The sequence below is a fragment of the Schistocerca piceifrons genome, unplaced genomic scaffold, assembly GCF_021461385.2.
Source record: "Schistocerca piceifrons isolate TAMUIC-IGC-003096 unplaced genomic scaffold, iqSchPice1.1 HiC_scaffold_2181, whole genome shotgun sequence".
Taxonomy (NCBI): domain Eukaryota; kingdom Metazoa; phylum Arthropoda; class Insecta; order Orthoptera; family Acrididae; genus Schistocerca; species Schistocerca piceifrons.
Genome location: NW_025728099.1, coordinates 166,137 through 192,600, shown reverse-complemented (window position 1 = coordinate 192,600; position 26,464 = coordinate 166,137). Strand labels below are relative to the sequence as shown.

The 26,464-nt window shown below is 39.3% G+C and overlaps 1 protein-coding gene across 1 annotated transcript in view; it reads left to right on the top strand.

Moving 5' to 3' along the window:
- Window positions 1-355: 355 nt before the first annotated feature.
- The window catches only part of LOC124742197 (mRNA cap guanine-N7 methyltransferase-like), a 129,956-nt gene continuing 103,847 nt past the window's right edge, over window positions 356-26,464 (top strand). Inside the window, exons 1-3 of the mRNA XM_047248768.1 lie at window positions 356-606; window positions 6,721-6,902; window positions 22,744-22,911. Coding sequence (XP_047104724.1) covers window positions 412-606; window positions 6,721-6,902; window positions 22,744-22,911 — 545 coding nt within the window. The 5' untranslated portion in view covers window positions 356-411. The remainder of the gene's footprint in view (window positions 607-6,720; window positions 6,903-22,743; window positions 22,912-26,464) is intronic.

Here is a 26,464-nt window from a genome sequence, read left to right as displayed (position 1 = left end):
ATGGTTATTCAGACATTGTCTAATGACCATCCAAATGCTGGAGATATCCTCAGAAGATATAAAAATGTAGTTACTTGATTTTCAAACTTAAACAAGTTTAGCAACAGCAAACAGTTTACCTTTATGTGCTTTTTTAATTTTGAAAATCAGCTAACTATGCGTTTATAGCTTCTGCGGATGTCTCTAGCATTAGGAGATGAGACATTAGTTCCTGAAACATGCTTTAGACCATGGCCTAATGCCCACTAAATAGAAATCACCAATCCATCAATTTAAAATTGTCACGTCAGGATGAAGGAATGATGTCTGAACCACCAACATTGAAGCCAATAACTATTTTGTGTTTCAGATGAGTATCTAAGCAAAATATGGCAAAAAAACCAACGCGGTTCACCATTGCGGGTGCTTGATATGTGCTGTGGGAAAGGTGGTGATCTGCTTAAATGGAGAAGAGGCAATATTACACATTTAATTTGTGCGGACATAGCTTCGACATCTGTTGAGCAATGCGAAAACCGATACAAGGAGCTACAGAACCGCAATCGCTCGGATCTAGGTTTTGGACCTGTATTCACTGCTGAATTTATTTCAGCAGATTGTACTAAGGTAATAGTTTGTCATTATCTCTTAAAGGAAATGTACACAGAAACAAAGAAATTTTTTTTCTTACTTGAATTATTTCCCTGGTAGCTTCTGCTTCTTCCTGTTTTCTCTCTCTCTCTCTCTCTCTCTCTCTCTCTCTCTCTCTCTCTGTCTCTCTCTGCCTCCCTCCTTCCCTCCCTCTCCTTTCTCGCCTCGCTCTCTCCACCCACCTATTCTCTCCCCTCTTCAACCTCCCCCCAATCTCTCCTTTTCAGAATTTATGATGCTAACTGCTTTCATTTTTCTGCATGTGTGCCTATTTTGATTTTGTACCTCATACCACAATTTACTTTGTCATTGTTTTTTAGTTCACTGTTGCTTTACAGAGGATGATAATTGTCACATCCTAGCATTCGAGGAAGCTACAGCTGCACTTGGATGGTATCAGATGGTTAGCAACTAAGGAAGTTCAGTCAACAATAGTTGGGTTTGGAGTCATCAAACCTGGGGCTCCAATGTGGTACTTGATTTACCATCATCAGTTGTCTTTTTACCTTAAGCTTTAGACTTAATTAGGGGGAATCATTGGGTGTGATTGTGGAATGTGTATTTCAGAAAGTAGGGATTTAGCCTAACTGTGTAGATCAGGAAGATGATAGAAATGTTAGGGAAAGAAGAAAGATGTTGCTGTCTGCCATAATGTTTTTGGTCAACAAAACAATCTGTGACAGGTAATCTTAGAGGCATCTGTTGCAGTAAATTTGTATTAGATTTCGGATGTATGCTGTGGTGGACAGTATAGTTCCCGCCCTTTGTGTATCATCTAAATTAATAATTTTGTATTTAATCATTGTGCCAAGAAACACCTTCATTTCTTAAGATTCGTGAGTGCCAATGTATGTTCAGTTGGTTGAGTCGCCCTCTGTATTTTCTTTGGTGGATACCCATTTATTGTGTCACAACTTTGAGAATAAGATCATCCAGGGGGGGGGGATTGAGCTGGTAATGTTGGCATTCCAGTTTTTGACCACACTTCGAGGAAGCATGAATCCCTGTTTTAGAGTATGAGATAGTGATGGGAACAACCAAATGAAAGTGATCGATTTATTTGATTGTTGGAAAACAGTTGACTCATTCAGTTTTAGTTTCATGTATGGTTGAATTCATTCTTTTGAGTGAAAACAATCATCTCAGTTGGTTGGTGTGTTTTTGTCAGGCTGTAATGTTGCTCTTAATAGCTGCTTGGGAAAGACCTTGGAGCTCATGGTTAAGTGCCGACTTGTCTGGATCTTAGAATCCAGGCAGCTCCTTAGTCGTTTTCAGTGTGGGTTCGGGTGGTGTCGCTCCACCTTTGAGAAACTGGTCCTGTTGGAGGCAAATATACAGCAGGCTTTCCTGTGCTGGCATCACCTTCTATTTTTTGACATCAAGAAGGCCTACGGTACTGCTTGGAGGCATCTTACTCTCGAGCAACTTCATGAATGGGGCTTCCATGGTTGTCTTCCCATTTTTATTCGGTCCTTTCTCTCGCCATGGTATTTTCGATACCAAATCAGTGATGTCCTATCTGATCGCTTTGAGCTGGAGAACGGTTTCCTGCAAGATAGTGTTTTAAGTGTGCCTCACATCAGTAGTGAAAAGCCCTGTCCAGTGTTCTTTGTTTTTGGATGACTTTTCTGTGTTTTGCTCTTCTTCAAGCCTCATGACGACATGTCAGTTGCAACTAACTCTTCAATGTTTGGATGAATGGGTGCGTGGATGCAGAAGAGTAGTTTTAAGTTTTCAACTGGGAAGTCTGTGTGTGTTCTTTTTAACCCTTCTTGTTCTGTTTTAAACTTTCCTGAATTGAGGATGAATGACACTGTTCTTAATTTTAAAGACACAGTGAGGTTTCTGTGCCTCACATTTGACTGTAAACTTCCGTGGTTGCCGCATCTTAAGGAACTGGAAAGACAGTCCCATAAGGCTCTAAGATTTTAAAATGTCTTAGCCAGAATACATGGGGAGCAGACAGGACTTGTATGCTCCAGTTTTACAGGGCATTTGTGTAATCTCGGCTGGGGGAGCACGATGTATGGGTCTGCGAGACACTCGTATTTAAAGATGTTGGATTTGGTGTGGCACGAAGGGATTCGGATTGGCACTGGTGCGTTCAGAACAAGCTCCATACCAAGCCTCTGTGCAGAGGCTGGCAAACCGTCACTTCCCATGAGGCGATGGCTACTTACGGTACACCAGGCATATAAAACCGTGTCCATATCATACACGCCCACATACTATACTGTTGCCTGCCCTCCAGTGGAAAAACTTTTCCGTAACCAGCAACGGACAATGAACCCTATGGGATTCGTGCACAGGATTGCCGTTCAGGGATGGGTGTGGCCAGTCTTAATGTTTTACATTGTTGTTGGCACAGATTTCCACCTTGGCTCCTCTGGAGGCCCAGATTTATTTTAGACTTGACCAGTTTTAAGAAAGATAGTATGCCAGATTTTACATTTCAGTCTCTGTTTTTTAACATTTTAGATGCGCATTGCGGTTTCACAGTAGTGTACACTGATGGCTCCAAACAAGGGAATTCCCTTGGCTGCTCGGTCATGTTCCCTGACCATGTCACCAGGGCTCACTTTTGAGGCAAGTGTACTGTTTTCTCGGAGAAGCTCCCCGCGATCCTGAAGGCACTGGAACAGATGCGATGTATTCAGGTCAAACTGTTTCTCACGTGCAACAATTCCGTTAGTGCCTTACAATTGTTACAGAATGTGTATCCAGCTGAGAGGTTGACCCAGCCGATATATGACAACTACACTTGCTCCAATGGCAGGGAAAGAAGGTGTCATTCTGCTGGGTGCCAGGTCATTTAGGGATATGGGGCAGTGAACAGGCCGATCGGGCTTCCGAGGCGGCTTGCGGACCAGGCTGCCAGGAAGGCAGGAGACAAGATGTTGCACAATGGCTTGGGCTTGGCTTGTAAAAGACCAAAACTGGTCACCAAATGAAATAAACAACATTCTTGTGATCAAGATTGTTTTGTTGAAATAATTTTAATATAAGTGTACTGATCACTGTTTTTCTGTAGGATAAAGTCCCAAAACAATTTTAAGGGTAGCACTCTGCCTATCATTTCTAAAAGTCACACATACTCGCGCTTTGTAGTTCACAAATTCTCCCTCATTTCCAACATTGTTTTTAGCGAAACAGGGCTCCATTGTGCTGGAATGCTGCATACTCACCATTTATTGTAGTTGTGTTACATCAACCATCTCCGGAGATTGCGATTAAAGTTGTTGTCCATCTCGCACATTGCCAGTTTTAAAGGTCCTGCCACATTCCTTCATTTAGTTGTTAACTACCCATCTCTGTATTGATGACAGATTGTTTCATCGCTATTATTATTGAATGATTGGATGAGTGAAGTCCATTAATCACAGTGGATTGATCTGTCACTATGAATTTATCATACTCTTTATTGAAAGTTGTTATTGAATCATAGTAATAAAAGCACTCCAAGAGATTCAATAAAACATCAACTTTCATGAATGACTCAATCTTGAACAATATTCACTATATGCAAATTAATGTTCCATAGTCTTACAACATGTGACAATAAAATATAGTGCACTACTTGGCTTTCTCCAAATGGGAATTTGCAACCAATTACACCTGAAGACTCCTCATTAACGATTGCCATACCAACATGTACTAAAAAATGAGCTACTGTAAGACTCATTGATGAGCCCAGAGATGCTTAGTCTCATGTTGTCGTACTTCACAGAGGTTGCATTTGCTATCATATCAATCGAGATTTGACATTGATATACTCACAACAGTAAATCCTGCCAATGCTGAAATGATATCAACAGCTAGACAGCTGATCACCTGATAAGTGGTTTGGTGTAGGAGTGCAAACAAAACAGTACATTTGGTATGCTCTGCAGTTACCCAATAAACTTTTTTTACACTTCTTGATTCTTCTTCAAAATGTTGACATATGTGAGCCACTTGGTACTGTTCAGAGAGTTTAAGTGGTTATCTTCATTCACCTTGGAACTGATTGTCTGCATCAAATCTATGGATCTTCCTCTGACAGTGCATTGTGATGGCCCCTACTCTGTATCTACCTCAAGCTGTTGGACTTGCATATAAATTTTATTGTGACTTGATGAGGGTTTAGTGAAGTTGACCACACCCTTGTGGCCATGTACACAGATTATAAATTTGCCTCTGAATAAATACAGCCGTATTCCTTTTCCCCCAAAACATCACTCCCTAAAATACAATCTACACCAATCCAGGCACTACAAGAAAAGCTTTTTCTACTGTAGCACTGCATATCCCTATATCTAAACAAACCTGAACTTTTACAGGCTGCTTCCACACTCCAACTATGCCTACCACCTTTATACCGCGTACCATACGTTAAAACTTTCTGATGTTTCTTGATTTTGCCACAGCCCCAGAGAAAAAGACACTAAGGTGTGTACCCATATCAGCTACTGCTTCCGCAAAGATCCCTCCAACAAGAATAGAAACTGATGATCGACATACAACTGCTTCAGTTCCACTTCAGGTTTGCAAACCAGTTGGTTGACAAGCTTCTCACCATGTCGATAGTGCATTAATGGCACATATTTGCTATTGCATCTTGCCACGCCACCTACCAGTCATTTAGGATGCTTATTAGCCATCTTTAGTTTTCCTAGTTCATTCTTACTTGGCCAGATCAGAGCCTGTTTCCATCCCCCATGTTCTGTCTATATGTGTTTTCCAGTCCAGATCATTGGCATGTCTATCATCACTTGCAGCTCGATAGGTGGGGTCATAATGGTTATTCCACTTTTGCTGCTTGTGACTATACTGCGTTTGAACTTGGGCAGTATTATGTCTCCAGTTTATGGGACCACATTTCATCTTGGCTATGCAACTTGGTGTCCATCATATGTGTGTTTATTGGTTGCCAATCGATCATTTGTCTTCCTGTACAAAGTCCTGCTTGCTGATTGCAGCAAGAAACTCTTTGAAATCATGGTCACATATAGTCAAAAGCTTTTCACAGAATTCTATTGCTAGGTTATTCCACAGTGTGTTGCCAGTGTCTCTGTCTCAGTACTACGCTACGTTTAATCACTTTTCAGAGTACCAGCACATGCTACTGATCCTGCAGTAATAAATATCTGAGTTGAGACCTTCATTACATTACTGCATCTGAATGTGAGTGACCATATTTTGTGAGGATGTTGCACTCAGAACTCACATAATCCATATACTTTCCAGCAGTGTATGCCACTCATAATGTGGTATTTGTGGGTAAGTGATCAGCAGTTTGGTGTCACTGGGTGGATTTCTGTGAGCACAATTCATAAATTTTGTACTTCACTTTTTCATCTTCCTGAACACGTAGTTTTGGAGTGTTAACTTCTGTCTGAATAGCTTGAAGCTCACTCTATACCTTGGCTTGGGTCTTTGAAGCTTCAGATTTTTCTAGCTCTAAATTTACCAATGTGGCAGTCAACTTCCTTTCAGTCAAATTATGCATTTTGTCATGCTGTTCAAAGAACATATCAAATGGCTTAAAAAATCTTGTTGATTTTTACATCAATTGTCAAATTTTCTACCCTTTTTCTCTATTCATTGGATTTTGTTTTTAAAATGTTTGCAGTGTTTTTATCTCATTGCTCACTCCATTTAACAAGTTATTATACTGTATTTTCCCCTTATTCTTGAACTTTTTGTTTTAGTGGTTCTGCCTAATTAACAGATAAGGCTGTTCTTTGTGCTAATACTGTTTGCACAGCTGCGATAGCCTCTACAGCTGCCATCTTCTCCTCAGATGTTGAGATTTTTTTTTTTTTACTTATGGCCCTTTGTGAAGCTATAATTTCATTTATTGTCATGACTTTTTCACTTATGCCAGAAAGAATCTTGAGACAACCTCTAAAGCTCACTACCTTAGTAATGTGGTCTCATTGCCTTCAATTTATTAGCTTGGTGGAAATGTATGTAAATAATTTTTTTATTACCTTACATTGTTGATGTTTTGTGTAACATCTGTAGTCTGCCTTTGAGTAGATGAAGATGATCTTAAAAAGCTAAGATCCATAAAATTGAAGATGTAATGGACATTTTTTCTCACTTTAGGTCCGTTTAAGAGAACGGTACAAAGATCCATCAATTGAATTGGACGTGGTAAACTGCCAGTTTGCATTCCACTATTGCTTTGAAAGTTTACCACAAGCAGAGTGCATGATACGCAATGCTGCAGAGTGTTTAAGAATAGGTGGCTTCTTCATAGGTACTATACCAGATGCATATGAAGTCATGTGAGTACATTTTGTGTAATGATGTATGCAGGTAATTGTAGTTTTGGACTTGAATTAAAAATGTTTTATGCTTAAAAATATTTTATAGTTTTAATATAGTACAATATTAAGTAAAAACACAGTAAAATACAACAAACAACTGTAGTTAGTGGAATCGTTGGATATAGATGAACTATTTAAGAAAGCTGGTGCTGAAGAGGTTCCAATGGAAAAAAATAACTCTCTAAATACCATTGGTGTAGGAAATAAAAGTGTAAGAGGAATGTTTCCAATTCTTTTCTTGATGATTGTGTAAAATTGAAAAGAGGTTGTAGGGAAGCTCATCTGGATTCTTACATTTGTTGCTTATGGCCACACTTTTTGATTGCGATCAGTATGCATAGACACGTTCAGAGTATCAGGTAGAGGGACTGGTGGCGCGTGTAAACACGTTCAGAGCACCCAGGGACAGGTACAATGGCGTGCGTGTTAACGCATCCAGAGCATAACGGGTTAATGAAGTGGATAAGTTGAAGGTAGCTCGCATGTTTCTTTGCTCGTGAAAATTATGTCTACTGAACACTGTATGAGAGTGAACAAAAAATTAATTATGGTGTACAGTGTTCTTTTGTGTGTGGGAGGGGAGGAGGGAATGTACCAAAATTAATGCTAATGTAAGAAGCATTGGATGGGTCACAGTAAACGGTTTATTCACATGCATAGGTCAGTAAAAAAAAAATATGCTACTGGGATATAGGTAAAGAAATTGAATGTAGAAACATTTTATAAATTTGAATACAGATGCCAGTAGGAAGTATTAAGGAATTGTGCTACTTCAGTCAGCAAAGAAACCGCCAGGATATTGTTTGTTAGTAAAATCTTATAAGTGAGGCTGTTGTATGATAATTATGTTGAATGTGCAGAAATTGACAAATGCACACCCCTAAAAGGGTAAAAGCCAACCTGCAGCTTGTTAATCACATTTTTCATAAAATTATACAGAAGTTCATGAACATCACCGATTCCACATAGCAGACTTTGAACCATTTCCTTCACTGTTTCATATGAAATGAGAGCTGGAATTGAGTTTCCAAAAGTTTTGACATTGTTGGGTATAAAAACTACTCTAGAATGTCACTTTCTGCTTTGATCTTGCTATGACTTTCTTTAATAAATAAAAACATTTCTGGGTAATTATGTTTCGATTGTAGGTTGTACACATCAATTAACCCAAATAAGTTCTGACATATGTTTCTCTGTGTCATTTCCATTATAAATTCAGTAGTTGGTATTGTTGGTGTAATTTGAAGATGTAAAAGATTGGGAGATGGTGAAGTTTTCACACTAGGCAGAATTTCTACAGAACCACACCTCGCCCATCTGCCAAAAAGTCTAAATATATTGCTAGCATTATGCAGCTATCAAGGGTAGTAGCATTTATCAATGGTCAAAACGAAATTTGTAATAGAATTTCTTATCAAAGGTCATACGGTGGATTCAGCATAGTGCTCAGAACTGAAAGAATAAGGAAAATAATAAATTATGAAAAGAATTGCTGGCCAATAAGTACCTTCAGGAAACAAAAAGTGTAGTACTACTCATACTGTTACAGAAGTAAAAGAGATGCCACTATTCCAGCTTCCACAATAATTAGCTTGTTTCTAAGGGAGGAAAGAGTAATGGGTTGGAAAGGAAGGGCATGTCATCCAGGCCTCAGGATGAGCAGAATTTGCCTGTCTTGAGAACATGGTTAAAATATTGTATTCTTTTTGTGACAACAACATTTATTCACCCTGGAGCAAATACAAATAAACAGAACAATGATATTTAGAAAGCAGTAAGCATTGCCATTTTGCCTCGTTCCTGCATCTTGTTTCCTTTCTAATTGTCAAAAAACATAATTTCCATTAGTGGCCAAAACTGTATTGTTGTTGAGACAATTTTCATAATAAAAAGCTTTGTAGTATTTCTATTTATGTCTCATTTATGCACAGTGTAAACTTTTTTGTTATCTGTGTATTGTTAAACATAAACAGTTTTTCACTGTCAAGAGAAAGCAAACTTCAATGTATTAAGGGGGGTAGGACGTCAAACAGGCCGACTTGGAGCAGGAGAGGCACCACAGGACATTTTATTTTCTACTGTCTATACTTTTACAAATAAATTCAGAAAACTTTGTCAGCATAACCAGGAAGGATTCAGGATTCACACTCATAGCAATGGAAGTGCAAAAACATAAAAAAATAAATTTTTTTAGGTATGAAATTTCATCATTTTTTCACTTACTGTTGGTTGCATTTGTTCCTAAAGGTACATTTTTTTCACAAGTAAGAGAGACTGTTCAATGAATTTTGCACAGCATACAAACCATACTTACAGGTGTATGAAACTCTAGAATTTTCCAAAGGGTCATTCCATGTCAAGTCACCCAGGCCTTGACACCAACCATGTCAGATTTTGATGAAACTTAGTACAATTACTTCTTTTATCATCCTGAAAGCACTTGTAAAATTTTTTTGCTCTATCTCTTATAGTTTTTTTTATAAATTTTTGAAGTTTTTAGATTTGTCGTTGTTTCAGCAGTCGGAAATCGTAACTTAAACGTGTCCTCACAACTAAAAAAATTTGTATATTAAAGAATACTCAAGATATCAGTATGAAATTTTGGAATAAGTTTGTGTATTATATCTAAATGTTAAAAAATTACCATAAAGATATATTAAAACCTTCCAAATGAATAAAAATTTACAAGTTTTTTTTTTAGCTAACGGATGTTTAGTTTTACAAAAACTGCAATATCTAGAGTCTCAGATCTGATAGAAAGCTCAAATTTGTTTTAAAATAATTGTATAGGCTATTAGATAAAAAAAAATTATGTTGGCTTTTTAAACTGTTTAATAGTTATCTAATTTTTAAAATAATATTAATTATATTTTAAAAATAAAAAGTACCAAGTGACTTAGACACCGAAAATAAGTTTTTGTCTTCTTCGAGTAACAATGTACGCTTGGATTTTGTTTTGTTACTCCTGTGTTTTGAAGTAAAAAATTATTACAGTGTTAAATAGTGCTTGGATAGTATTTTATTAAGTTTATTCGAACTTTCAGTAAGTACTGTTACTTAGTTTACAGAGATTCTTTTCCAATATCCTATAAAAGTAACCAGAACAGTAATCAGACCAAAAGTGAAATCAGTATGTCAGATATTCAAACCTGTAGCGTAGGGTTATTTAAAAAATCTGACTGTTTCCAAACAACCTACACACCTTCAAAACAGTTACAGCCGGTATCTGAATTGAGTGAGGAAGAAAAAGATTTGATCCACTTACGATCTGGAATTAATCTGTGTGAATTTAAGAATATATGTTCATACCACAGCTACAACTTTTTAAACGTTTTTGAAAAGTATCAAACAACATGTGTAGACCCACTAAAAAAACACAAAAAGCCCATCAAAAAATCATTGAGAAGTGTAGGCTTGGATCTTTCTAAACAATTACTGACAAAAAATATTAGCATAAAATCTGGACAAAAGTTTTGCTCAACATGCCGTAACTTTTGTGAGGAAAAATAAAGAGTTGAAGTCAATGAAAGTCAAACAGATGATGAAGTCATGGTTGAATTAGAATCACAGGAATCCAGAAATGAATCCCTCGTACAATCAAACATTACTCTTGATAATTTAGGTTTAACACTGATAGAGCTTCATGGCTTGTCAGAACAAAGTAAAGGGTCTTATTTTAAAAGGAAGGTTAGCAGTATTGAAAAGACTGCAAAAAAGGCGGTTTCAAAAGCATTAAAATATGATGCACCAAGTTCTGATGATGACGAAGAAGATACAAGTGTGGTTGAGAAAGCAAAGGATTTTGATGTAATGATTTCTCTTATGAAAGAGAAGATTTCATCTGTTGGGAGGTCTAGAAAAATCCAGATTCTGACCTTGGCTCCAGATTCTTGGAGCCAAAATAAAGTGATGAAAGAATTTAATGTGAGTGAGTACATGGTGCGACAAGCTAGAAAGCTAAAATCCGAAAAGGGTATTTTGGAAACTCCTGGTCCAAAAAACGGTAAAACTCTTTCTGAAAATACAGTAAGACTTGTAACAGATGTTTATGAAAAGGATGAAAGTTCCAGAGTGCTACCTGGAACAAAAGACAAAGTTGTTGTTGTTGTGGTCTTCAGTCCTGAGACTGGTTTGATGCAGCTCTCCATGCTACTCTATCCTGTGCAAGCTTCTTCATCTCCCAGTACCTACTGCAACCTACATCCTTCTGAATCTGCTTACTGTATTCATCTCTTGGTCTCCCTCTACGATTTTTACCCTCCACGGTGCCCTCCAATGCTAAATTTGGATCCCTCGATGCCTCAAAACATGTCCTACCAACCGATCCCTTCTTCTAGTCAAGTTGTGCCACAAACTTCTCTTCTCCCCCATCCTATTCAATACCTCCTCATTAGTTACGTGATCTACCCACCTTATCTTCAGCATTCTTCTGTAGCACCACATTTCGAAAGCTTCTATTCTCTTCTTGTCCAAACTAGTTATCGTCCATGTTTCACTTCCATACATGGCTACACTCCATACAAATACTTTCAGAAACGACTTCCTGACACTTAAATCAATACTCGATGTTTACAAATTTCTCTTCTTGAGAAACGCTTTCCTTGCCATTGCCAGTCTACATTTTATATCCTCTCTACTTCGACCATCATCAGTTCTTTTGCTCCCCAAATAGCAAAACTCCTTTACTACTTTACGTGTCTCATTTCCTAATCTAATTCCCTCAGCATCACGCGAGTTAACTCGACTACATTCCATTATCCTCGTTTTGCTTTTGTTGATGTTCATCTTATACCCTCCTTTCAAGACACTGTCCATTCCATTCAACTGCTCTTCCAAGTCCTTTGCTGTCTCTGACAGAATTACAATGTCATCGACGAACCTCAAAGTTTTTACTTCTTCTCCATGAATTTTAATACCTACTCCGAATTTTTCTTTTGTTTCCTTTACTGCTTGCTCAATATACAGATTGAATAACATCGGGGAAAGGCTACAACCCTGTCTCACTCCTTTCCCAACCACTGCTTCCCTTTCATGCCCCTCGACTCTTATAACTGCCATCTGGTTTCTGTACAAATAGTAAATAGCCTTTTGCTCCCTGTATTTTACCCCTGCCACCTTTAGAATTTGAAAGAGAGTATTCCAGTCACCATTGTCAAAAGCTTTCTCTAAGTCTACAAATGCTAGAAACGTAGGTTTGCCTTTTCTTAATCTTTCTTCTAAGATAAGTCGTAAGGTCAGTATTGCCTCACGTGTTCCAACATTTCTACGGAATCCAAACTGATCTTCCCCGAGGTCGCCTTCTACCAGTTTTTCCATTCGTCTGTAAAGAATTCGCGTTAGTATTTTGCAGCTATGACTTATTAAACTGATAGTTCGGTAATTTTCACATCTGTCAACACCTGCTTTCTTTGGGATTGGAATTATTATATTCTTCTTGAAGTCTGAGGGTATTTCGCCTGTCTCATACATCGTGCTCACCAGATGGTAGAGTTTTGTCAGGACTGGCTCTCCCGAGGCCATCAGTAGTTCTAATGGAATGTGTTCAAAAAAAATGTGTACATGCAAAAAACTCATTTTGTGTAACTTGAGAGAACTCTATTATTCTTTCTAATGGGAGAATCCCGAGGTAGAAGTAGCATTTTCAATATTTTGTTTCTTGAGACCTAAATGGTGTATCTTTGCTGGTGCTGCAGGCACACACACTGTATGTGTATGCAGTATCCACCAGAATGTTAAACTATTACTGGATGCTGTGAAAATTGAAGAATCTTATAAAGACCTAATTAAGATGCTTGTGTGCAACACGGAAAACCAAAACTGCATGCTACGTCATTGCGACAGCTGTACTGCAAATACTGCACTAACTGAGTACTTATCTGAAAAACTAAGTGAAGATTACGATTTAGAAGAAGAAATTGTAATCAGTCAGTGGGTTAACACAGACAGGGCAGAAATGATCAAACAGTCGTATCAGTGTTGAAGACTGCATTTCTTTATTGGTTTGGTCATTGGAAAAGCTCACCCCACATTCGTTTATAGCAAAATCCCAATCAGCAGCCTTTAAAAGAGTGAAAGAAGACCCATCACCCAAAACAGCAATTATTGTGATGAGTTTCAGTGAAAATTATTCCTTCGTTATACAAAATGAGATCCAAAGTTACCACTGGAATAGAGGTGGTTGTACTCTACACCCAGTTGGAGTTTTTCTAAGAAATGAGGATAACAATGTTTTTGTTTCCAACCAATGTTTTATTAGTGATGACCAAGAACGTGATACTGGTTTTTGTTAACTTTGTACAAAGAGAAATTACAAAGTGACTGTCATCACATCATACTGACATTGACTCAGTTCACTACTTTACAGATGGTTGTGCTGGGCAGTACAAAAATAGAAACAGTTTTAAAAATTTGGCTGAACACTTGAGAGACTTTAATTTGAAGGCCCAACACTCTTTTTTTGCAACAAGTCATGGGAAGTCAATTTGTGATGGCCTAGGAGGAACTATTAAAAGAATTTTAAGGAAAGCTAGTCTACAGCTTTCAGACAAAGAACAAATAATGATAGTAATCGATGTGTGTTCATTTTCACTTTATTGACAAAAAAGAAGCTGATTTGCTACGGTTAAAACTAGAAAACCGTTTTTCAGCAACCCGAACCATTCTTGGAACAACAAGTTTCCATAACTTCAAACCACTTCCAACAAACAACCTTGAAATTAGAAGGACTACAGACAGTGTAAAACCCTCCTTACTCTTTTCTTTCCATTCATCTTCTGATTGGGTTCGTGTTGAACCATCCATAAATAGCTTTGTGGCTGTAAATTATGATGGTAACTGGTACTTTGGACTGGTAAAAACAATATTCAATGATGAAGAAGATGCAGAAATTCTATTTCTACATCCTTCAGGACCAGCTGCATCATTTTATTGGCCTGAAAGAGAAGATTCTTGCATAGTGCCTTTGGAGCACATAGTCTGTGTAGTAGACGCACCTCAATCAAGCGGCACTGGAAGAATGTATTAGTTCAATAAAGACTGTATCAAAAGAACTGAAAGCTCTTGGATGAAGTGGAAAAACAAGTTGAATCAGCATTAATGTTTATTAAAAAGACAAAATTACTCAAAAAATTCAATGTTTCAAGCAATCAGTTGGGTTATACAAATGTGTCGTAAGTACACTATCTTTGTACATAATTCTAATGTAATCTACTATAATTAATAAACATGTTAAAAAGCCATCATTATTTTTGTTTTATCAAGTAGCCTATATGTTTAAGAGTAAATTAAAACAAATTTGAGCATTCTATCAGGTCTGAGACTCTAGATATTGCAATTCTTATAAAACAAAACATCCGTTAAAAAAAAGAAAAGAAAAAAATACATATATATATTTTTTCATAGAAAATATTAATATATTTTAATAGTATCATTTTTATCTTCAAATATGTATAATAAATAAACTTGCTGCAAAAATTCATGATGTTATCTAGAAGAGTTTTTAAGATAAGCAATTTTAAAGTTTTGAATACAAATTAAATTTACCATTTCGGAAGGTTCGGAAAACACAAAACATAAAAACTTAAAAAATTTATAAAAAAAAACTATAAGAGATACAGCAGAAAAATTTTGCAGGTGTTGTCAGGATGGTATTAGAACCATTTGAGCCAAATTTCATGAAAATCTAAAAAGGTGGGTGTAAAATTTATTTTTTATTGGGTGATTTGATGTGGAATGACCCCAAATCTATTAAAAACGGTGGTAAAAATTGAGATAATTAACTACAAAATTTGATTTTTTTTTTCCAAACAAAGTTTAAAACATAACAGCTCATTCATTTTTTTCATAAGTTAAATAGATTCTAGAGTTTCAGACACCTGAAAGTATGGTTTGTATGCTGTGCAAAATTCATCGAACAGTCTGTCTTACTTATGAAGAAAAGTGTACCTTTAGCAACAAATGCAGCCAATAGTAAGTGAAAAAATCATGAAATTTCACATGTAAAAAAAATATTTTGTTATGTTTTTTGAACTTCCGCTGCTACGAGTGTGAATCCTGAATCCTTCCTGGTCATGCTGACAAAGTTTTATGAATTTACTTGTAAAAGTATAGACAATGGAAATTAAAATGTCCTGTGGTGCCTCTCCTGCTCCAAGTCGGGCCGTTTGACGTCCTACTCCCTTAAGACCACAGGTGGGTTATGTCAAAAAACAAAACATTATTATAAAATAGTAAATTTTCCAATGTGTCGGTGGAATGAGGATGGGTCGGAATAGCAGGGGGGGGGGGGGGGGGGGTCTAAGGCACCAAGGACAGGGTATGGGGCAGAAAAACAGATGTGAATTAGATGGGGGGGGGGGGAGGAGGAGAGTAGGAAAATAGGCAGAGGATGGCAAGTGGGGGGGGGGGGGAAGAAGATAAGGCTGAAGGGATGGAGGGGAATGAAGAAGGAAAGGGAGGGATTGATGTTACTTAATGGTATGTTTTCACTAAATTTTATATAATAAACGTAATGATATTTATTTATTTTTTCAGTAGATTATTTTCATTTAAAGTAGATCATTAAGCTGAAATCTCATGAATATGTTTGTAAAATGTAACAGTGTCACAGAGCATATTACTGGGAGGGAAAGGGGGGGGGGGGAGAAGAGGAAGGGAGAATGGAAAATGCAATATGCGACTATGAAATATTATTCAAATACATGTTATAGGAAGAGGAAACATTGTGTGCATAATCCACATATGATCGAAAAGAAATGTACACCTCTCTCAGTTTGGAATAAAATTTAAAATTAATTACGAAGGTGAAACTTTTTGAGACCACAGACGGGCCTTGTCTAAAAGAGAAAACATCTTGAATGAGAAATTTTCCTAACATTTTAGGGTGAACTGGGATAGACAGACATAGGAGGAGGCGTGGGCCCTAAGGGCAGGGAATGGGGTAGATGAGATAGATGTTGATTGTGGTGGGGGGGGGGGGGAGTAGGAAAGTAGGCAAGGGAGGGGTAAATGTGTAAATTTTGCCACAGGTATCTGATGACTTTTACTCGAAACGTGTCGTAAATTAAGTATTTTGCGACAAAGGATGATGTTTTCAGTGGTTGAAAGATATGGAAAACTTCCCAGTGAGGGCAATAGTTGGAACACCCTCCATATTGAGATAGGTCAGGACAGCACAGGCAATGTGTTTTCTTGTATTATCTCATTGAAAGATACTGTCATGGAGACTTTGAAGATACAGAACTGGCACTGGTCTTAACACATTGGAAGTATAAAGATTGCTATCGAAGTTACTAGTTACTAGAAACAGAGTGGATCATGTTGTATATCAAATGGCATACTATTACATTAGGTGTTGGGCCCATATGGTGATGAGAAATACACTACTGGCCATTAAAATTGCTACACCAAGAAGGAATGCAGATGATAAACGGGTATTCATTGGACAAATATATTATACTAGAACTGACATGTGATTACATTTTCATGCAATTTGGGTGCATAGATTCTGAAAAATCAGTACCCAGAACAACCACCTCTGGCCGTAATAATGGCCTTGATACGCCTAGGCATTGAGTCAAACAGAGCTTGGATGGCATGTACAGGTACAGCTGCCCATGCAGCTTCAACATGATACCACAGTTCATCAACAGTAGTGACTGGCATATTGTGACGAGCCAGTTGCTCGGCCACCATTGACCAGACGTTTTCAGTTGGTGAGACATCGAGAGAATGTGCTGGCCAGGGCAGCAGTCGAACATTTCGTGTATCCAGAAAGGCCCATACAGGACCTGCAAAATGCGGTCGTGCATTATCCTGCTGAAATGTAGGGTTTCGCAGGGATCGACTGAAGGGTAGAGCCACGGGTCGTAACACATCTGAAATGTAACGTCCACTGTTCAAAGTGCCGTCAGTGTGAACAAGAGGTGACTGAGACGTGTAACCAATGGCACCCCATAACATCATGCTGGGTGATACGCCAGTATGGCGATGATGAATACACTCTTCCAATGTGCGTTCACCGCGATGTTGCCAAACACGGATGCGACCATCATGATGCTGTAAACAGAACCTGGATTCATCCGAAAAAATGACGTTTTGCCATTTGTGCACCCAGGTTTGTCCTTCAGTATACCATCACAAACGCTCCTGTCTGTGATGCAGCGTCAAGGGTAACCGCAGCCATGGTCTCAGAGTTGATAGTTCATGCTGCTCCAAACGTCGTCGAACTGTTCGTGCAGATGGTTGTTGTCGTGCAAACGTCCCCATCTGTTGACTCAGGGATCGAGACGTGGCTGCACGACCCGTTACAGCTATGCAGATAAGATGCCTGTCATCTCGCTGCTAGTGAGACGAGGCCATTGGGATCCAGCACAGCGTTCCGTATTACCCTCCTGAACCCACCGATTCCATATTCTGCTAACAGTCATTGGACCTCGACCAACGCGAGCAGCAATGTCGCGATACGATAAACCGCAATCGCAATAGTCTACAATCTGACCTTTATCAAAGTCGGAAACGTGATGGTATGCATTTCTCCTCCTCACAAGACGCATCTCAACAACATTTCACCAGGCAACGCTGGTCAACTGCTGTTTGTGTATGAGAAATCGGTTGGAAACTTTCCTCATGTCAGCACGTTGTAGGTGTTACCACCGGCGCGAACCTTGTGTGAAGACTCTGAAAAGATAATCATTTGCATATCACAGCATCTTGTTCCTGTCAGTTAAATCTCGCGTCTGTAGCATGTCATCTTCGTGGTGTAGCATTTTAATGGCCAGTAGTGTACATTCTGACAAAGTTTGTTCTGCTTGGAGCCTTCTCACATGGATATGTTTATTGTGATGCTGCATGCAGAACCGGAACTGATGTTAAAGGAGACTTGGTACTACTATTATGTCTAGTGTTGTTGCTCGTACCACTTTCAGTGCGCCTATCTCTGCTGCCACGTCCAGGGAAGCCGCAACAAAGTTAATTTTGTTGACAGTCTATGGTACTCCAAACATCATCACACTCCCCGTTTGGGTATTTGTCTTGCTGTAAACGAGCACATTTACTGACTCGAGGTATGTGACATCACTGTGGAATCCTACACGGCTGAACAAGCAACATACCTGTCCTCTCTTACACTAACTGTGTGAGTCTGTTGAGTATAGTCTTCCTGAATCCATTGATTTCTTATTCACATGTCAGTTGTGGTATCCCAGCCGACAAATTGGCAGTATCGCTGAACGATAAAACTACAGTCCTGGTAGACTAAGATACTGCTGATGTCAGATTACAACACTTGCTGGTAGACTTTTCTTCTTCTTGCAAAAAACCTTAATTCAAATGCAGTTTTTGAATGAAATTACCACTGTGCATGTATCCTTATGTAAAGAACGTACGTGGTGCTACAACTACCCACTTTGTGCTTTTGTGCTGAAATGCTTCTCATTTGCATACACAAACATTTTAAACACTTCACGCCAATTTGACATTTGTTGCCTGCCGCATTTATGATTTGGCAATTTTAACCGTCAGCAGTATACATTATAGAATGTTCTTTCTGTTGTGACATTTCATTTGAATTAAGCATAAGGTAGTTACTGAGGAGAATTATTGCACAATGTTAATTCCAATGTGTTAGTGTGTTTAATGACGGCTCTCACCAAGTTCCTACATACTCAACTTCTTAAGTATTCCTAATAGAGGAATGCTTCTATCATTTATTGTACAGCCTGAACATGTGTCAACTACCACCTTGTTCTGTTATAATAATTTTTCTCAAGTTTAGTTGGATGGGTAGCTAAAACTAGTGTTTAAGAATAATTAGTCTCAGATAGAGCTGTGCTCAGTGCCAGTTTCAGCCCACTCAGCACGTGTCTTGCAGATTGGCCCGCCACATCTTTGATCTCAGTGCATTTTGCCACACCACAAATACCAGATATCCACTCCCCAGCACACTACACTGTCCACACTACTTGCACATTCACCACTTCAGCCCACTGCCTGTGCTGTGGTGCACCTTATGTCTGTTTGCTACCGTTTATAACTGACGGGAAAAAAATATTACTTTGACGACGTATATCGATTGAGTTGTGCTGTGTGTCAGTATACTATTATGTGTGATTATCAGCAAAGCCACTGCAAGAGTGCAATGCCTTCAGTTCTGGTAGATATATGCTTGATTTACACTATTTGGAAATTAAGATTCGCTCGAGAGGAAAGATATTCTGAAATTGTCGTTGTTGTCACATAAACTTTTCCAGTAATAATAATTAAACACCTGTGTGCATTTTGTAATTGGCTGGAGGTGAAAAATAAACTGGCATCACTGTGAAGCATGCATGGTCAAACTTTTGTTGAGACCACCGCCAATGTGCCCCTGAAAATGTAATTGAGAAAAGAATAAATGAAAATTATCAGAGGGCTTTGCTAATAGATACAGAACATAATGCAGCAGAGGCAACAGGCTGGTCTGGTGGGCAGCCTCACTGATCAAAATAAGGGCCGCCGAGGCTCGTCAGCACGGTCTGATTAGCTTAGCAAGTCGTGTTTTGCTGCAGAGTCTCATGAGCCGGACGGGCTAGCCAGTGATCCATACAAGTTAGGCAATGAGATGCGCGTTGAGCGGGCTAAAACTAGTCTAGTCCTGGGTGCCACAACTTTCTGTAGAAGGGACTTCAAGCATCTGTTTAGGCAGTATGATACACTACATAGTCTGACAGTATGCTCTCAGCATACAACTGTATTATTCAGTTATCCAAGAAACTTAATAAGTTTTGTGTAAGTGTATCTGTTCATTGAATAAATGGGAAGTCAATAGGTTTCACTGGTTTTATTGTGGTTTTTGCATTTGCTAGTTAGCTGCGTCAGTCCAGAGGCTCTATGAAACACAACAAATCTTAATTTCTTTCTTTTTCATATTAGCATCTTTCTTTTAGTTTCAAAGTATTTTTGTCATTAATTGAAGGTTCTTTTAACGATTCTGATTAGAAAACACGATACTGTTTCAAGATTAATTATTAACATATCGATGACATTAGTTGTTGTAAAGGCAGAGATGGCTTTCATTCATTGATAATATACTTGAAAGTAGTCCATATCATTGAATAGTATTTCTGTTCAGTACATTTAATATTTTTCACTTAAATGTCAATCCAGTAATTTCAAGTTCAGGGGTGGAAGTTATTTAATGCACTTAATTGCCTGACATTTTTTGTCCAATAAATGTTCTTGTTTCACTTTTGTTGAATGCTTGATACATTAATTGACTTTACTTTGACTATATACAATATAAATAATATAACTGAACAGTTTGTGCCTGTCTTCAATCATATTCCAGAATAAACTGCCCATGTGCATTTCATTAATTATGTATAAAAACAAAGATGAGGTGACTTACCGAACGAAAGCGCTGGCAGGTCGATAGACACACAAACAAACACAAACATACACACAAAATTCAAGCTTTCGCAACAAACTGTTGCCTCATCAGGAAAGAGGGAAGGAGAGGGAAAGACGAAAGGAAGTGGGTTTTAAGGGTGAGGGTAAGGAGTCATTCCAATCCCGGGAGCGGAAAGACTTACCTTAGGGGGAAAAAAGGACAGGTATACACTCGCGCACACACACACATATCCATCCACACATACAGACACAAGCAGACATATTTAAAGACCAAATATGTCTGCTTGTGTCTGTATGTGTGGATGGATATGTGTGTGTGTGTGTGTGTGTGTGTGTGTGTGTGTGTGTGTGTGTGTGTGCGCGAGTGTATACCTGTCCTTTTTTTCCCCCTAAGGTAAGTCTTTCCGCTCCCGGGATTGGAATGACTCCTTACCCTCACCCTTAAAACCCACTTCCTTTCGTCTTTCCCTCTCCTTCCCTCTTTCCTGATGAGGCAACAGTTTGTTGCGAAAGCTTGAATTTTGTGTGTATGTTTGTGTTTGTTTGTGTGTCTATCGACCTGCCAGCACTTTCGTTCGGTAAGTCACCTCATCTTTGTTTTTATATATAATTTTTCCCACGTGGAATGTTTCCCTCTATTATATTGATATCATTAATTATGTCGTGTGACTGTTTGTTTCTATATTTCATTTATTATGGTATTATTATTATTATTTATATTATTTATTAATATCATTTAGTGCAGTGAGGCATTTAACAAGGCCGAGTCCATCATCTAGCGATCACTAGCAGTTGGCTAAAACGTTGCAGCAACCAACACTGACACTGCAAAATTTTGCATCAGTAGAGAAGTATGATGCCACTTTGTCATGATCTTGTAAACTCCATACAACACAAAAAAGAAATTGAATTGCATAAGTATTTTTAAATAAAGCTTCTATGAATACATTGATTTATAAATGTTTACCTCACACTGCTCAGGCTAGAAAGATGTAAGTGCTTTCATCAATATCTGTGACTCTAAAAGTTAATGAATGACATGAATACAACTAAATAAAAATTTCAGTTACAAAGCTTGAATTGTTGAGGGGGACAACATTTTCTTTGAAAATGGCAGCAAAAAGATTGCAGGGATATCAGTAATATGACAAGAAGTAAGTCTTTGGAATATGAGCTGGTGCTGTTCAGTTTGGGTGAGTGACAGGAAGTAACATTGGGTAGCCATGGTTGAGTTTTGGGGAACACTGTTCATTCAGACTGTTTTTAAAGATATGGAGTGTGACATACAAAACACACAGTTTTGAAATATGCACAACTTAGTTTACTTGAAGTATACTACATACACAGAAAAAAAGGAATGCCAATTGAACTCAGGAATACTCAAAGTTGTGTATTGAAGACAGTATCCAGAGGATGCTATCCATCAGTTTGGACACAAGTCCTTGACAGATTGCATCATTTAAGTCCTGTATTGTATGTTGTTTCTCTGCATACACCCTGGCTTCAGTTATTATAATAAGACAAAATCACAGTATGATAAACTGGTAATTCTTGGGGTAACACATCATCACTGAAAGCACGTATTTGGTGGGACTTAGCTTTCATGCTTGTCATAGACGCTTCTGGTACGTATGCTGTTGCCCAATCCTGTTGAAATAGTATTCCTGCAGGAAATCCAAGCCTTATCAGCCCAGTTTGCACAAAGTTATGTTGCCACTGCTCCCTGCCTATCGTTCATCTCTCATGGCTTGTAGATACCGTTGGTGCAGCTGTTGTGGAAGTTGCCCAGTATACACAGTTCTGTACACTCACTGCTCCAGTTGAACAGAAATATAATTTGTCACTCACCATTGCTAACGGTATTGGCATAGTCAATGAAATTGATGGGCATTTCTTGCAGAGGGTTCCATATTGCATGAAATCTGTGACTTTCAGCTTATGCAAAATCATATTTTATTTGTTCACTTTGATGTGAAGAATATATATTAGGGATTTGCTCAACACCATTTACATAGGATGTAGGTGCATAAGTAAGGATTTAGACATGTAGTCATATTAAGAACTTGAAATAAGTGAGCACACATTTTCATCCCACCCCCACTTGTTCCTTCTCTCTCTCTCTCTCTCTCTCTCTCTCTCTCTCTCTCTCTCTCTCTCTCTCTCTCTCTCTCACACATGGGGGCACACACACACACACACACACACACACACAAGCTAAAGGGATGTTTTAGAATAAAAAAGTAGGAATAATTCTGCCATTAAATATTTCAGGGTCTTGTGAGTGTGTTTAATGTGTTGAGAGATGTGTTTGCAGTATTTGATTTCAACGTTCTTCTAATGTTGTGTAACTTACATTTACTTGTATGTTGCTTCAGAGGAATAGTTTTATATATTTGATCAAATTTATTTTCAGGTACCGTCTACAGAAATCGGGAAAGACGTCTTTTGGTAATGAAATATATTTTGTAGATTTTGAAGGACGTGTGCCCCCATACCCATTGTTTGGTACAAAATACAATTTTCACCTGGAAGGTGTAGTTGACTGTCCAGAATTTTTGGTTCATTTTCCAACATTTGTCAAGTAAGTATTATTTGGTGGTATTTTCTCTCCCTTTTTCTAGTGGAAGGGATGACTGACCTACTGATGACAAGAGTATGGTATACACTTCACTGTGGAACACAATATTAATGTACAAAGGTTCACTTGCAGGGATAAATCTCAAATTGTTTTTATTTTAAAAGTTTTCCTGTTTTCAGATATTGTATGCCATTGATTCCATCCTCTATCAAAAATTTTCATTACTGAAAATATTATAGATCAAAAGAAAAATTCATAAGAGGAAACTACAAAATTACAAGGAGACGAATGCTGGGCCAATCCTCATCTTCAGGAAATGAAATTTCAGTACTGCCAATGTTGTTGTTATTGTCGTCGTCGTTGTTGTTGTTTTTGTTGGTGGCGGTGGGGGTAGATTTTGGCGTCGTTGTCTTCGGTCGGAAGATTCGTTTGATGCAGCTTTCCATGCTAATCTATCTTGTGCAAGACTCTATCTCAGTGTAACTATTGTAACCTATATCCACTTGAACCTGCCTACAATAATCAAGCCTTGCTACCTCTACAGTTTTAACCTCCATAGTTATCTCAATTACTTTGCTCCTTGAAGTCTCAGAATGTGCCTTTTCAGTGATTCCTCATTTTAGTCCCCCCCACCACCACCACACCCCACCCCCCTTTCCCCCCACCCTCTGGGGACTTGTGGCTCTTTCATGAGTTGGTGCATGGAGCACATAAGGCGCTGAGCTATTGTGGCCCTTGCTTCCTTCCTGGGCTGCATTCCCTTACCCATGCCCCTCCTTCCCTGTCCTCACTCCCTCCCTCTGCCCACTTTCTTCCCCTCTTGGGTTTGAGCTCCCCTTTTAAATTTTGTCACCACAGTGCAAGCCAACTGGGGAAGTACACTTTACTTAGTCATTGGCATGTGGCCTTACCATCTCTTTCATTCTTTCCTTGTCATCATTCTTTTAACATTCTATAGCCAGCAGGGTAACCAGTTCTTGTAATGGGGTCATTATGTACTCTTTTGGTAGAGCCCCCTGACAACCACTTCTGATACCTGAGCTGCTACCTGCCCATGTAATCCTGGGAGTGGTTACTTGTCATCCTGGAACAAAAGAACTACTGGCAATGGACACCGTGCCAGATGGCCCTTCCTGTGATTGGGTGATGCCCATGAGGAGAGCCCCTGATCAAAGTGGGGGGTATTGTGGTGGACACTTTGCTTGTGAAACATATTAATCCTCAAAAAAAGAAACTAGCTGTTGTTCTACAGCCATCTCTTTAGTTGGGCATGGATCCATTAATGCCCATTCTTTTCTCTCTGCAGCCTTCCCTTCCCTCGCTATCCGCTAGGAGGAGGGCCAAGCTCACCGGCTTGGGGTGGAAGCCTTTCCCTGCCATCTGGTCTGCACCAGGTCTGATGGGGATACTTTCACCACCACCAAGCTGTTATTTTTTGTGGAAGCTATCAAAGACAAGTTTTGCAAAGTACGCACTCTGAGTGAGATACGGTTAGGTTTTGCGTGGATCAGAACTACTTCTGTGGCCCTTTGTGCCCATGACCATCTTGGTCACAACCCAATGTCAGTTACTTCTCACCAGTCTTTGAATATTGTTCAGGGTGTCATTTTTCACAGGGAATTCATCCTTCAAACTGATAAGGAACTTCAGACTAATCTGGAATGGCAGGGCATTAATTTTGTTCAGAAAGGCCATAAGGCCACTTGCAATGATGCCTGTGCCTTTGGCATTTGAGGTGGTTATCATACTGGAGAAGGTCAAGGTGGTTTATCAGATGCTTACGGTGTTTGCAGACCTCTGTGCGATGAATGTGGATGCCCACACCATGAAGAGAGCTCCTGTGTTCTGTCACCTATGCATGTTAATTATCATGACCATCAATCTCCACACTCCCTGGATTGCTCGTTTTATAAGAAGACAAATAATATACGGGAGTGTAAGTCCTTGATCTTACACTAATGCTCATCAGAAATACGAACATTGTCACCATGTGTGTATGACAGCTAACTTTACCTCTGTTGCATCTCTTGCCCCTCCTCCTTCCTTCTTATCCCAGTCTCACTCCATTTCCTCTCCTCCTCCCCTCTCCCTCAGGTGGAGAAGTGTGCCCCTTCTTCAGCATCTGCTGTTGATTGAGACTCCAGCATCTGCCCGACTGCAGACGTGCTGCCAAATGTCAGCTGCGCAACCCTCAGCTCGTGCGCTCCAAGGTCACCCACTCACTCTCAGTTCCAGATCTCACTGGAGTCTGCTTGCTGTCTGCCCTGCTTTCCTTGACCTGCAAAAGAGAATAAGAAGAAACATAGTTCCCAGCACAAGTCCCCTCAGGTGCCTCCCGGGATTGCTAACTGTCCCCTCGCAACCTGAGTCGGACTTCTCATTTTTGGTTTATTCGTGTCACCCCGTCCTTGTTTGTGGAGGATGGTGACCCAGTGGTGTGACCAGCTTTGGTCCATTTGCCTCCCAGTTGGATTCCTGTTCCATGCTTATTCAAAGGATTTATACTGTATACTACCATCACCTTCCGGAATTGCAATCCCTTATTCCGTTCTGCGCTGCAGCTTTTGTTACTCTCCAGGAATCTCATTTTACTGATGCTCACTCACCACCCTTCATGGATTCTGTGCATTCTTTTGAAATCAGGTCAGTCGATCGTGTTTGCAAGTTGGTCCATATGGACGTTGTTAGTATGTGGATCCCCGCTTTGTACCATAATGGAAGCAGTTGCTGTCTGGATCCACCTGGACTCTGCAGTGATGTGTTTCCCTCCTTACAGGCCACCTACATCCGCTGCCCTAACTGCCCTCCCTTCCTCCTCGTTGTGGATTTTAATGCTCATTACCCTTTGTGGGGGCAGTGCTTTTTCCTTAAGTCGGAGTCTCCTCATAGACCAGTTTCTTGCAGATCACAACCTGTGCCTTCTTAACAATAGTTTCACCTACTACCCAGTTTAGTAGTGATTATGGCACTTTATCTGCCATTGATCTTTCACTCCCTTCTCCTTCCCTTCTTAATTCATTACACTGGTCCATGCGTGATTACCTCTGTGATACCGACCATTTGCTGTTGACACTCTTGTTCCCTTCCCGCCTTTTAGTGGCCAGTTTGCCCTGCTGGGCTTTCCATCGTCCTGATTGGCATGTGTATACTGTCCAGGTCATGTTTATCCCTCCTTTTATAAGGTTGTATTGATGAAGTCATCAAAGATGTGCCCGATATTATCATTCGCGCTACCAGCATTGCCATATCCCTTTGGATGGGCCCCTTTCACTGCCAGATGGTCCGGTGGAGGAGCATAACATTGTCATTCACGATCACCATTGAGCTTTGCAATGCTTTAAACAGCATCTATCCTCCACCAGTCTTATTGCCTTTAAACACCTTCCTACCAAAACCTGGCACTTAGTAACACAGAGCAAGCGGGTGAGTTGGGAATGCTTTGTTTCCTCCCAAGTTTTTCTGCTGTCTGTCACAGGTGTGGGCTATGCTCCTCACCCTCCAAGGTTGCCTAGTCCTCCTGGGTGGCCTTTGTACAGGTTCGTTGGTTCTCACGGAA